The sequence below is a fragment of the Phlebotomus papatasi genome, chromosome 3 (genome assembly GCF_024763615.1).
Source record: "Phlebotomus papatasi isolate M1 chromosome 3, Ppap_2.1, whole genome shotgun sequence".
Classification (NCBI taxonomy): Eukaryota; Metazoa; Arthropoda; class Insecta; order Diptera; family Psychodidae; genus Phlebotomus; species Phlebotomus papatasi.
In genome coordinates this window covers 85,337,452-85,351,577 of record NC_077224.1, presented here as the reverse complement: position 1 = coordinate 85,351,577, position 14,126 = coordinate 85,337,452, and the positions used below count along the sequence as shown (strand labels likewise).

General features: G+C 34.2%; 1 protein-coding gene across 1 annotated transcript in view; it reads right to left on the bottom strand.

Moving 5' to 3' along the window:
• Positions 1-2,959: 2,959 nt before the first annotated feature.
• Positions 2,960-14,126, bottom strand: part of LOC129806147 (fibroblast growth factor receptor homolog 1) — a 103,292-nt gene continuing 92,125 nt past the window's right edge. Inside the window, exons 10-11 of the mRNA XM_055854524.1 lie at positions 13,566-13,648; positions 2,960-4,051 (exon numbers count right to left, since the gene is read on the bottom strand). Coding sequence (XP_055710499.1) covers positions 3,426-4,051; positions 13,566-13,648 — 709 coding nt within the window. The 3' untranslated portion in view covers positions 2,960-3,425. The remainder of the gene's footprint in view (positions 4,052-13,565; positions 13,649-14,126) is intronic.

The following is a 14,126-nucleotide window of genomic DNA, read 5'->3' as shown; positions in this document are numbered from 1 at the left end:
TGCAAGCTGGCCGGAATTTGGCACACTTACCCTATATGCTAAAATTTCATCGAAATCCCTTCATAAACACAGAAAATGCAGTCCGGTCAAGACATTTTTGATAATAGCTCAGGTCAGGGAACATCGAGGGAGGAGTGCGACCCACCATTGGAAAGGCCTCGCCCTCAGCTACAACATACTAAAATTTAAAGAAAAAGCATCGTTTAATTTTCGAAATATTCGAGATCGATTAATCGAAAATCGATTTTTCGATTAATCGAATCTTCGATTTAATCAAATGAAATTGGAATGTCATAAGGCTTGTAGTACTCCACGAGAGCTTTAAAACCAAAATTAAACCAAAATTTTTCAAGTTCTGACAATTAGAACCGGAGATATGGCCATTTGAAAATTGAATTTTTCACCCCTTCTAGCTCGGGTTAGGGGTCGGGGTACCTTAAGTTTGGTACTGATCGAAAGCTCTTATGCCCAGCTACAACATAGGGGGAGGCTTTGAACTTTCGCATACAAAAATGATGTTCAAGTTCAGTGATTTTTTCTGACTACCATGCAAACTGTATGGATTCTCCAACTATGCCAAAAAAATGTCTTACTTATAAGGTTTATAATCCCACCAAACAAAATTCCAGGAAATCCTTAGATTTTCCTCCAGAGGAAAATGAAAATTTAATGGCGATTTATCCGATAGATGAATCAAGTTTCTATTATCGCACACGATTCACGCCATCATTGAACACCCCATTTTCACCGTAAATTTTGCACCGGACACTAAAAGTTGCACATCATTGTTTAAAGGGAACTCTAATCTACTTGATTAAACCATTTTTATATAGAATAAAACATTTTAATATCACTTTTTTGGAACTTTTCTGAGAGATGTTTTATTGACATTAAAAACCATTTTTTTGATTGGTTCTACGAGAATTTCACTCCGGAAACGGTTAAATCTGATGAATACTTTCTTAAAAAGTCCAAATATCACCAAATTTACACGAATCAATAAGTTTTTAAAGCTAAAAATTGACTAAAACTCTGCAAGCGAGAAGACCACACAAGATTCCACCATTCCTCCACGGAGCCGGATATGCACAAAAACGTTTGAATGCGCATCATTGAAGATTTCTCTGTTCCTGCAGCTGCAGGAATCGGGATTTAGCTCAGATATTGAGCTTCAGCAGGTGAACAAGCTAAAATTTTCACAAAACAGCTTCTCACGGACAATTTCTTTTCTTTGTCATGCAAAACAACACAATAGTGAGGTTATGTCAAAGATTGTCAAAAAACCAGTTGTAAACTGTATGAGCTTATTGCAGATGTGATTCTTTCATTGCACATTCAGTTTGTGCAAGCTTGAAAAATATTTTTATATCAAAGAAATGCAAAATTGCTTAATAATTACTCAACTGCAGCCTATTTGAGTCAAATTACTTCTTGTTTATCAACTTTACGATTTTTAAGTTTTCCTTTTTAGTGGTGGATCAAATCGGTAGATTACAATAGATGTGAATATGAGGGATCGTATCTAAAATGAAGTTTCCTGGAAAATATCTGAAAGAAGCAGTCTTCTATGTGCGATCGATGAATCTGAGTCAAGTTTGTGAATTTTGTTCCACCCACAAAAAGTGCCTGTTCAGCCTAAAAGATTTTTACATAAATCTGATTCCTAATAACCCTTCTACCCTTTGTGATAGTAGTTTTTCAGAAAAGTGATATTAATTCTGCACAATCGTATGAAATATTGCACAGCAAAATTACAGTTTTGGACCTGTTTTTATTTTTTGTTTCCTGAAACTAGGAAAAAAGGATTAGACTCTCAATTTTTTCAGGAAAGATGGGATTTAAGGTTAGCTATTACAATATATAGCCATATGTGAGATTCATAAAGGAATATGGGAGAAATATGAAGTGTCTGAAGGTAGCGTATGTGCGAACGATCAAAGCCTCCCCCTACTAAAATTTGAGATAGATAAATGGCGGAAGGAGGGGGTGGGGAGTCGATCTGACATCACCTACAACTAGCTCTAGCCGTCCATCGATAATAACCTTTGACGAAAACCGCTTGTCGATATCTCTGTCCATTCTCTCTCCAGAAGTGGTTATACGGACTCACGGACGGACGGGGACGTCTATGAAAATCGTTTTTTAGCGCACATGATTTTCGTGATCTATGAGTGTCAAAACGTGTAAAATTTGGGCCCGATCTGACGAGGTCGGATTTCACCTGTGACTACAAAAGCTGAGATTGTAAAGAATCTCAGCTAAATTTTGTGGGAATTCCGTCTGTTTGCACGGTTAAGGAGAGAACATACCAAAAGCAAAAATACACAGTTTCGGGACCGAATACGACAATCGTCTTTGACCTGTTTCGCAATCAAATTGAATTCGTTGTGATGTTCAAAGGAAGAAGACGAGTCCGAAAGAGTAGGAATAAACGTACACAAAACGTTTGAGAAAAAAGACGTCCATTTTGTTTTTCATGAAATGTGGCAGATCTGAAAAGCGTGTCGGAATTATTAATGTTCTAATCACAGTTATTGAAAATACTATGTGAACTTGTTTATTAATCAATACCTTTTTAATAAAGAACAAGTGGTAGAGCACTCGCTCTATGATGCAAGTGTCCCAGGTTCGAGTCCCCTTTAGGTCACCAGGAATTTTTCTGGCGTTAAATGTGTTCGAATTGCATCCAGTGAGCTTCACTTCACTTGATTCCCCGGGCATAGGACTGACAACCCTATCCCTGTATAAGAAAAAATAATAATGGATGTCCGGAACTCCCCTTCCAGGAAGGCTTTCTTCCTCTATGGAACGTTGTGGCACCATTATCATTTTATTACAATATGTTTTGTAATTACTGTCTTCCCTCAACATGAACCAATAAAAATGTTATACACGGTTTTTTTCCAGACTTATAATAAAGTTTTAAATTAATGTTTTTTGTTTTAATGAAAAGTGCAACTTTTTTTTTCTATGAAGTTTTATTAACTGTCCCTGTTTTATGGAATTTAATTTGTGGAAAAATATTAAATTGAACAAAAGTTAATAAAAGTATTTTATGAGATGATAAAAAAATGTCCATCTTCTGAAAGGGAAGGAATGTGTCAAAACAGTATCAAAAAGTTTTACTCTTTGTTGAAAAAGTATTCCTTAATTGCATTTCATTGATGGCGGGGGAGCGGGGAAACAGCTATATACAAACTTTGTTTTTTCATACAGTTCTAAAGGGAAAATGTTTTTTTTTGGTCCAGTAAACAAAATTGTCCTGGATCAAGGATGATGGCTTTCCAGCGTTAATTGTATTAAGTGGTTAATGTTTCTGACGGATTGAATATTTGTGGAGGGATTTTGCAAGAACTTTTTCCATTTAATTAAAAACATGTATACGCTATAGAGAATTCGATGGAATGTACTCAAGTTATTTGCTCCTAATTTTTCACTTCCTCACTGATTGGAGGGAAAACGTAATCTGGCCCCAGGTCATTGAAGTCAATGTAAATTTTCTGCTGTGGAGGCTCCAATTTAGCCACAAGTTCGGCAAATGATGGTCTATCTTCGGGATGTTCTTGCCAGCACTGAAGCATTGTCTGGTAGAGTTCTTCAGTGCAATTGTCCGGACGCTGGAGTCTGCGTCCGGACATCAGGTAGGACAGTAATTCGTGATTCCCAATGGTTGGATAGGGAAAACCTCCTAGTGTCCCAATCTCCCACAGCACAATGCCAAAGGCCCAAACGTCACTCTTGCTGCTGTACAGATTGTCCCGGACAGCCTCAATAGAGAGCCATCTCAGGGGGACTCGTTTATTTCGCGTATTCACGTAGATTCCCGTCCGCGAGAGGCCAAAATCTGAGATTTTCAGTGTTTTCTGTTCGTCAATGAGGACATTCCGGGCTGCCAAATCTCGGTGGGTGATCTTTCGTTCTTCCAGGTGACTCATTCCATGGGCTATCTGAATGGCAAACTTGTGCAGTTCCTTGTGGTCTAGGACGTATTCCAAGGATCCAGCACTAGAGGCCGACAGATCAGCATTATTACTCACAGTTGTGTAAAGAGCTGTAGGATAGAAAGTGGAATACATTTCATTACACTGTGCAACAATTTCAAACTTTTTTTTTGTCCCTGGGTTCTCATGCTACTTTTTCTATTGCTAGGGTCAAATGATTTACGAAAATACTTATCATTTTGATTTCATTTGGATTTTGCGCCTGGTATTTAGGAAAAACCGTTTTTCCCGTTTTTTTGATACTTGGGTGCCTATATCTCCGATTCTGCTGAACCGATTGATTTCTCACTAGGGAATAATTTGTTCTCCTTTACATGCCCGATAAATCCTCTGAACAGATGAAGTGCGTACAACTGACACCAGAGGCGCTGTAGTCTCATAAATGTCAGAAAACATGGAAAAATCGAACTTTTTAGCAACTTTAGTCAAAAATATCTCGAAAACTAAGACTGTCCCTAACAATCTGTTTTATGGGTTTGATAGAGAATTTCATTAGCTACATTTTTGATTATGTACAACTTTTCGCTCAGATTGTTTTTTAACCTCGAAATTGAGGTTCAAACGAAAAACGAGCACTTAGCCAACTAGAGAAAATCTCCACATTTTCGGGTGTTAATATATCTTTTCCCATCGACTAGGCAGCACAAGACCTTATTATATTATTTAATGCTTAAATATCGATAACACGGTGATTTTTATATACTATTTTAATTACTTAGATGTTATTTTATTACTTGGAAATTTGTAAAAAACTTTAACATACGTGTTACACAAACTAACACTGACAAGTTCAAAAACTAGTATTTTTCTGTTTCTTTTAGTTTTATTTAGGTCTAGTTTTAGATTTATTTCCACAAAAATTACGTAATCATTAGGTTAAAGCCGATAATTGTAGGCAGAACTTCCAAAGAATGATAGAAAAAAAAAGAATTTTAAAAAGGGGTTTCAATACAGAATTTTCCATGAATAACTGGTATGTAAAAAATAAAATAGATGTTTAGTGATTATAAAACATATATTAAATAAGAAATATTTAAAATTATGCAATTAATATGTAATTTTTGTAATAATTTTTTTTTAGCTTGAAGTAAAACTGAAATCTATGTTACTAAGGATATTATTTAAGCTATTAACTTGTGTTATATCTAAACACACTTTATAAAACAGTAAAAATGATTAAACTTCTACAGTTGTCATAAACAAGTTAAAGAAATACCATGGTTTTTCTAAACTTGAAGAAAAAAAAGTCAAAATGTGTGGAAATGATAAGATTTTCTCTAGTTGGCTAAGTGCTCGTTTTTCGTTTGAACCTCAATTTCGAGGTTAAAAAACAATCTGAGCGAAAAGTTGTACATAATCAAAAATGTAGCTAATGAAATTCTCTATCAAACCCATAAAACAGATTGTTAGGGACAGTCTTAGTTTTCGAGATATTTTTGACTAAAGTTGCTAAAAAGTTCGATTTTTCCTTGTTTTCTGACATTTATGAGACTACAGCGCCTCTGGTGTCGGTTGTACGCACTTCATCTGTTCAGAGGATTTATCGGGCATGTAAAGGAGAACAAATTATTCCCTAGTGAGAAATCAATCGGTTCAGCAGAATCGGAGATATAGGCACCCAAGTATCAAAAAACGGCAAAAACGGTTTTTCCTATATACCAGGCGCAAAATCCAAATGAAATCAAAATGATAAGTATTTTCGTAAATCATTTGACCCTAGCAATAGAAAAAGTAGCATGAGAACCCAGGGACAAAATCATCGTTGCACAATGTTATGATTCTACTAGTGCTATTCCAGTGAAAAATGAGCATTCTTTTTAGCACATGACTGTTCTCAAGTGCTTCTGCTTTATCGACTTTTCAAAACCGCCAAACAGTCCTGACAGGAACCAACATAAAGAAAAGTCGGTAATGCAGAATCACTTGAGAACAGTAATTTATTGTGAGTGTTTTTTAACAGACTTGGTATATAATCCCAAGAATTTCAAACAGTAAAGTGCTAAAGAATGTTCAGGAAAAAGATTTTCTCTTTACATTTATCATTGGAACAGCACCATTAGATTTGTTTTTCATTTACTTTGAAAATAGTTTCTAATGGTTCCAGCATAACTTTCCACTCAGGATAATTTGATTAAATCAAAATTTACATCCTTCCCATCTTTCCCTTTCTCAAACGGATTTGCATATGTTCATCTTACTCTTTCCTACTCAAAATTGGAACGACATAAACACAATTTAATGTGATATTCAGAAGAAGGGATGTAAATTTCGATTTCAAGAAATTTTTTTAATCAAAAAACTTTCGCAGAATTACGCTTCTCATGAGACCCTTATAATTTCCTTGGTTCTAATTCTACTGTATCAGCTGTTGTGTCTGCCAGTGCACGGAGAATGTAAACATAAACAGACAAAAACTAGTGGGAATTTCCAAGTAGGGTAAATTAAGCTAATTCAAAACCTGCTCTAAATGGAAATTTTTCGCCACTCCAAATGGAAACGTGACTGTTTTCATGATAAATACAGTACTAAATTATTATATTTATATATTTTCTTTACCTCAGTTTCAGTATTTAGTTAATTTTGCTGCAAATAAAGCGAAAGTCCATTCATATTCACAAATTTTAATTTGTTAATTTCTCAGAAAAATTAAAAGTGTACCTTTTCACCATTGAATTTCTCATCGATCGACCATGTTTTCCAATGAAAAACACAATAAAGTGACTGTTGTTTATTCGTTTTGTTTAACATTTATTTCATATTTCTGGCCAATTTTAGTTAAATTGAGTGCTAATCTTTATTGTTAACGTTACGTGAAGTTTTCAAATGAAATAATTACCTATTTCGTGAACAAAAAGGGTTTTTCTGCAGTGTCTGCAAATGCTTCAATAGGAAACCCCAGAAATATGATTTTTTTGGAGAGATTTTCTTATTGTTTTAGATGGGAAAGGAGAAAAGACCAGGAATAAGAACAAATCCTGCACTCAAGAGCAACTCAACAAGGTTTTGGAAGCCTTTCGTCGCAGTTTCACTTGCGCTCTTTGTCTCCAATTAAAAACCTTCCCTTGTCTCCATTTGGATTAATTTATTTCCAATAGAAGCATTTTACGCTCGATAATTTTTCTTGTATTTAAGAAGTTTTCAAATTATATCCAAAGAATTTTCACTAAACAATAACATTTTAGATGAGTCGAGGAGCAAATTTATGTAATTCCTTTCAGAAAAAATATAAACTTAATGTGTTGAATCTTCTGTCAAAGTTAAAGCGTCTGGAAATGGTTTTGAATTAGGACATTTACCCTATTCCTCACTAATTTTTCGATTTGCGGCTTTCATAAGTCTATTGGTATCGTCTGCAAACTTTCAAACCTATCGAGAATTATTAAATTCCAAATAAGTTGTCTTGTACACTTTTTGCTATTGTTCTAACTCAAGCGAATAGGTGTGATAGCTTATGTAATTGATCTAAACTAAACTTTCATTAGTATACCAATTACTCTCTTTTGGCTCAAAGAAAATCGATTAGGGTAAATGTCCTAATTCAAAACCATTTCCAGACGCTTTAACTTTGACAGAAGGTTCAACACATTAAGTTCATATTTTTTCCGAAGAGAATTACATAAATTTGCTCCTTGACTCTTTTAAAATGTTACTGTTTAGTGAAAATTCTTTAGATATAATTTGAAAACTTCTTAAATACAAGAAAAATACGCGTGCGTAAAATGCTTCTATTGGAAACAAATTAATCCAAATGGAGACAATGGAAAGTTTCTAATTGGAGACAAACAGTGTAAGTGAAACCGCGACGAAAGGCTTCCAAAACCTTGTTGAGTTGCTCTTGAGTGCAGGATTTGTTCTTATTCCTGGTCTTTTCTCCTTTCCCATCTAAAACAATAAGAAAATCTCTCCAAAAAAATCATATTTCCGAGGTTTCCTATTGAAGCATTTGGAGACACTTCAGAAAAACCCTTTTTGTTCACGAAATAGGTAATTATTTCATTTGAAAACTTCACGTACCGTTAACCATGGAGATTAGCACTTAATTTAACTAAAATTAGCCAGAAATATGACAAAAATGTTAAACAAAACTAATAAACAACAGTCACCTCATTGTGTTTTTCATTGGAAAACATGGTGAAAAGGTACACTTTTAATTTTTCTGAGAAATTAACAAATTAAAATTTGTGAATATGCATGGATTTTCGCTTTATTTTCAGCAAAATTAACTAAATAATGAAACTGAGTTATAAAAAATATATAAATATGATAACTTAGTACTGTATTTATCATGAAAACAATGACGTTTCCATTTGAAATAGCGAAAAGTTTCCATTTGGAGCAGGTTTTGAATTAGCTCAATTTACCCTAATCACTTGGTTCAAAAAACGTTTCATTAATAATAAATAAAAGGTCTACAACCGAAAACACAGAGAAACATAAAATGCCAATATGAATTTTCAAATACGTTTTTATGATTTGATAAAACAATGTTCAAGACCGCGAAAGTTCGTAAATATTCTCTTGAATATGCAAAGAGAGAAATTATGAATTTCAATATCACGTGCTAAATAAATAAAAGCAATCAACAACCTAAATTAGGTGTTGTGATTTTAGGCCTTCATCGATTGAAGATAGTATCCGGGCAATTTTGAATATAAATGTTGCCATAATTATGTAGAAATAATCCATCACGTATTCAAAATATCGACATGATAATGGTTCATAAGGACAAGAGCTTTATGAGCTGTCAGGAACATTTGACAGACCAACCTAACTGGCTTCCTGTTGCGATTATAAATCAAAAGGTTTTTAATGACAAATCCATGTAAAATGGGACATAGAAAATTCGGCCTTACGCATTAAAATTTATTGGCACTTTCTATTATGCTTTGTGAATTTTGCATACGGGATTAGAAATGTAGGGGACACTTTAGAGTCGCCAAGTGGACAATGCACTAGTCTTCTCAAGTAGCAAATTAGCTGTCGCATTAGGAGTAGACTCTCTCAAATTCGGGCATTTTGGGCCAAAATGTCACCCGAATTAGAGAGAAATTTGGGCGACAACCTTTTTGAAATGCAACGATTTTTTTATTCATCTGCATGCTCATGTTGAGTTTACATACTCATTATATTGGAAATTTCATAAAAACCCTTAATAATGCAAAATCACATCAAAACTAAGACAAACCATGGCAAATTTGAGCATATTTGCTTCATTTGATAATCATTATCTCTCTCTGTCTTCTTCTTGATAATCATTATCAAACTTGAAAAATGTCAACAAACACTTTTTCAAAGGACAATGGGCAAAACGGTCTAACCTTTCGCCACGAATAAGACCTATACCATCGAATAAGCATTGGCAAAGGTCACAACTTTTGTTCCGGGACCAACTCCAAAAGTATGTAGAAAAAGCACTAAAGCATAAAACAAAATGTATAAGAATTGTAATAATTCTTTCTGCAAAACTCCTTTTATACAAAAACGGTTAATCGTATATTGGTTCTTTTTTAGAATAATAAATAAGTAAATAAGGACTCAAAGAAAATTTTCCTGGAACAAACCATATATCTTTTTCTCTTCATTTTCCCTGCAATTGTCTATATCTTCCTTATAAATCTTTTACCGTCCTTCAAATGCAGAAAAAAAGGATTTTATCCTTTTTTTTATGGAGGAATGTTATTTGAATACTTCGAGTAATGAATTCAAAGAAAAAATATGTTTTAATTAATTATACTTAGAACCTTTTGTTAAAATTCCTTAGTAACAGTATATTTACAATCCTATGAAATTCAGCAATCCTAGCTCTTTTTTTATAAGAAGAATATTTCTCTAAAGACGACAAAAGGATGCAATAGAGGCAATACTTTTAACCTGAAATTTGAAGTCACTTTCTCATACTTCGATTTAAATTTATATGAGATTTTTTTTGCACTCGCGACCGTTACACTAAATATCTAAAAGGTGAGAAGTTTTTCCGTATTATAAGATACCTTTCCGTATGGAGGGATAAATATACTAATTTTTTGTTTAAATAATTTTCTTCCTCGGAGCACTGTGAGCTGAGTTCGAGATCAATTTAGGAATTGGCTTCAAATAGCTCCATATAAAAAGGCCAACTCTCCAGGGGATTGCTTTTAACGGAATTAAAGAATATGCGAGGATATTTTAAGGAAAAACTGGATACAAGAAAAATGGATGGATAGGGATACGGTTTCTTTTAGGAAAATGTTCCTAGAGTTCAGTTCTCTTTTAGAAAATGTTCTTTGGCACCAACAACTTACGATATGCCGTTATTTAAAAAAAAAGCAAGTTTCATGAAAAGGGTTCTAATCATTTTTTTTTAAGACATCTGAAAAAGTTGACGTGATGGACTATAAGATTTGCCATTAAACAATATAGGTTTTCGTTTTGTTGCCTTGTAATGGGCAATGTCTTTAAAACATGGCTAGTTCGTACGGGACCTACCAGATGGAGCAATCAGAGGGAAAATCTGAAAATATTTACAGTAGACTCTCGCTCAATCGGCTCTTTTTCGATCGGGCGTAAAATTTTGTTGACAATTTTCACGTTTAGGGGAAGTGCTCATAATTTTGGACAGTCTGCATATAAGCATCGATATCCCAAGTTTGAAGTGCGATATTTTCAATACTAATCGATTTTTTTTTATACTCGCTTTTCAGAAGGGTTGTTTAGAAACTTAGCAAGCTATTTATCGTCTTATTTTTATTAAAATTAGTTTTAATACGTTTAAAAATGAATTGATATGTAGAGGTGACTTTGGCTCTTATTTTGGACAACTTGTTTATTAATTTGGCCAACTTGACTGTAAATTTGGACAGCTAATCCGCCTCAATAGGATGCCCATTGTTCTTTATTTCATGAACCAATCTTACCAAGTCCTCTTCCTGTTCATGTAAGGGAACCGTAGAATGTCACAAGAAGCCCGGAAGCTTTCCATATCATTCATTAAAATGAGTTGACTTCGGTACTCCAAATACGTGCGAATTCGCTCATTCCCTGACCTTTCCGGGGGTCTTTCAAGGCATTTCTCGCTACATCTCTTTCGTAGAGATGATGCTTCTTTGTTTCTCCAGGCATTTGTCCAACCTAGTAATCACAAAAGCTAAAACTTCAAGAAATTTCGTGAGAAAAACACCTGTCCAAAATAAGAAACATCACCTCACTGGTAGATGTCTTAAAACATTTCCCATTTTTCACACGAAAAATCTAATTCACAAGGTAAATCTCACTTCAGGACAAATGTACAAATCACCACTAACGTGAATCAACACAATATTCAATGAATATTCAATAATATCACTCAAAAAAGCGAAGAAACTTTGTTAGTACTTCACCACAGCTAACCCATCAACCCATCGATCCTCATCGAAAATTTTATCGGCATCGTATCGATTTTTCGATTAATTTTTGCCGCACTTTAACGGGCTTTCTCGATGAACTGTTAACAGGAAAGCAAAGTGCGAGTGGAAACCGCGAGAGCGCGTTAGTTGCTCTTAACATTTGGAGCTGAGAAGGTGTTTTCCGTGGTGCTCTGTGTTTTCTTCCAATTTTTAAGGTAAGTTTTCCATTTTCATTCGAGTAAACTAGTGAAATATGTTACTAAAAGTTTCTCAATGTGGTTCACAAAGATATTTTTATTGTGAAGTGTTTTTCCTGCATCAATTTCGCGAGTAAAAATACATTGTGCAATTTTTGACAGCTCGCCATCTTTATAATTTTCCGCTTGTGAATTTATTTTCTACAACTTTATTTTTACGTTTTGTACTTTCAGAAAGTCATCATCATCAAGTCCAGATGAAGATTCCTGAGCGTAAGCTTCCAGAGATGCACTCCCACTAGAGAGACTTTACATGGAGCAATCGTAATCCCAATATCCCGAGAGGAGATGTGTTGAATCATGTTGAAATATTATTAAAAATAAATCTGTTTAAATTGAAATAAAGTATTTTTCTAATAATTTTGGGGGCGTGGGGAGTGAGATATATGCGTAGACAGGCTACTGAAAGTCTCAGCAGATTTTCAGACGTTGTGTCTGCCTTAATACGCAAGAGACATACGCATAAAATCTGCAGACATATCTGCCGACTTTTAGAACAGCGTCGTGTTGCACTTCGAGAACAAACGTCGGCAGATAATATGAGGACGGTCGGCGTATTATCTGCCGACGCGCCGATTAAATCTGCCGATTTCGTGACGAAATCAGCAGACTATTTTTGATGGGTAAATAAGACTGAAGTAAACACGAAGTTCTGTCATATTTCTCGTAAGCAATTGCTCACACTGAATTTTCAACAAAGCAATTTTAACTCAAATCATATTAAAAATTTAACGTATTTAGTGTCAAAATCTGCCAAAAAGAACAAATATTTAGATAGAATTCATTATTCATCAAATATTGGAATAAAAATCCATCATTTTAATCAATTTATTTTTAGTGTCCAATGTTATCCTCAAAGTGTCCAAAATAAGAAACTGGAGAAAATTATGAGCCTTTCCCCTAATTATGAAGCTAATTTGCTCAAATTAGCTGTAGTTCTTCCTATTTTATCGTAATTCTTTATAATTGAGCGCTTTTCGTTGAATTTACAAAGGCTTTGACGCCCAAATCTATTGATAAACCGGATAACATTTTGCCCCAAATGCCCAATTGAGAGAGAGTCTACTGTATTTAAAGCTTAAGTCATATGTCGACTTTGACCCGAATTTCATTAAGATCGGTTAAGTTGTTTTCGAGTAATAAATTGTCAAATTTGCGAAATTTCATAGGATATCGTTAATTTCCTAAGGATTGACAGTCCTTTTTGACTTGGATTTCGGTAATTTTTAAGTCATACACCAACACCTACAAAATGGGTCTAGTCCCATCTCTGGCGAAGGGTTGGACCAGCTCCCATACATATCTGCCCATTGTCCTTTAACTGCTGCCCGAATTAAAAAGTAGACCAATCTTAAAAGAGCCGAATTAGCGAGAGTCTACTGTAATTCTACTTGGAAAAAGGACAGACAGCAGAGTTAATTTTTCTTCACCACTTGTGGTGATTATGGTTTGTGTCTAGATGACAATGTTTTGGTTATCGAATCTTTCAAAAATGGTTTCCGGAGCTTTCGTAAAATGGTTTCAGAAAACTCGAGAAATAATCTGTCCTAGCTATGTGGGCACACTGCGAGAGAACCACCTTATCTCCGGTGTCTAAAGTGGTCCATCCGGCATCCGGGTCTTTTAAGTTATTTTTTTTAGGTTATGTACAACCTAACCTCACAAACATTTTTGCTTTAACATTGATTTAAATCGTTTTTAACCAAAGGAAATGGCAATATGAACAGATAAAATGTTTCTTCAATTGAAAAGTTGTGATTTTCACATAGTTTACTAAAGTTTTGCTGAGGATAGTAAATTAATACCATTACTGTATGGCTTTAATGCACAAATGAAAATTAATATAAAGTTTTTAATAAATTAATTTGAAATTATACAATAATTGTAGGAATTTTCACTTAATTACAAAGCTAATGGAAAATCATTCTATGGATTGATGTACTTACTTTCAGTAACTGAAGGTCTCATCATCATTCCTGATGGGATGCTATCTGGTTGGGTTATGTATGACGCATCCGAGTTGGAACTTCTGTTTTCGTCAGCAATTGTCACATTTATAAAAGAGAGTTTTAGAAGAAGAATATCAGTGTTTAGTATATCTTTATGGGCTTCTTATATATCGCTCCTTGGAAATTACAAGGGACCAACTCAATCTGAGCCATTTTTCAGGAGACAGCATGAAAGATTCAACTTTGTATAAATAATTATCTCAATTAAGTATGATAATAAAAACAATTTAATTCTTTTCTATTTGTATGAGCATTATTATAAACATCGAAACATACATATTTTTACCTTCCAAAATATGTATTTTTATGAGTTAGCTCTTTGTCATTCTAAATGATGCGCAAATTTTCATGAAATTAGAATGACAAGGGATTAACTTGCTTGAGTTACTTCCTTGTTTCACAAAAATTTGAACGATAAATCTATTTTGTGCCCCTTGACTTCAAACAAAACCGCGCAGGCAATCATAAAGAATAAAATTTTGAAAAACTTTTCTAATA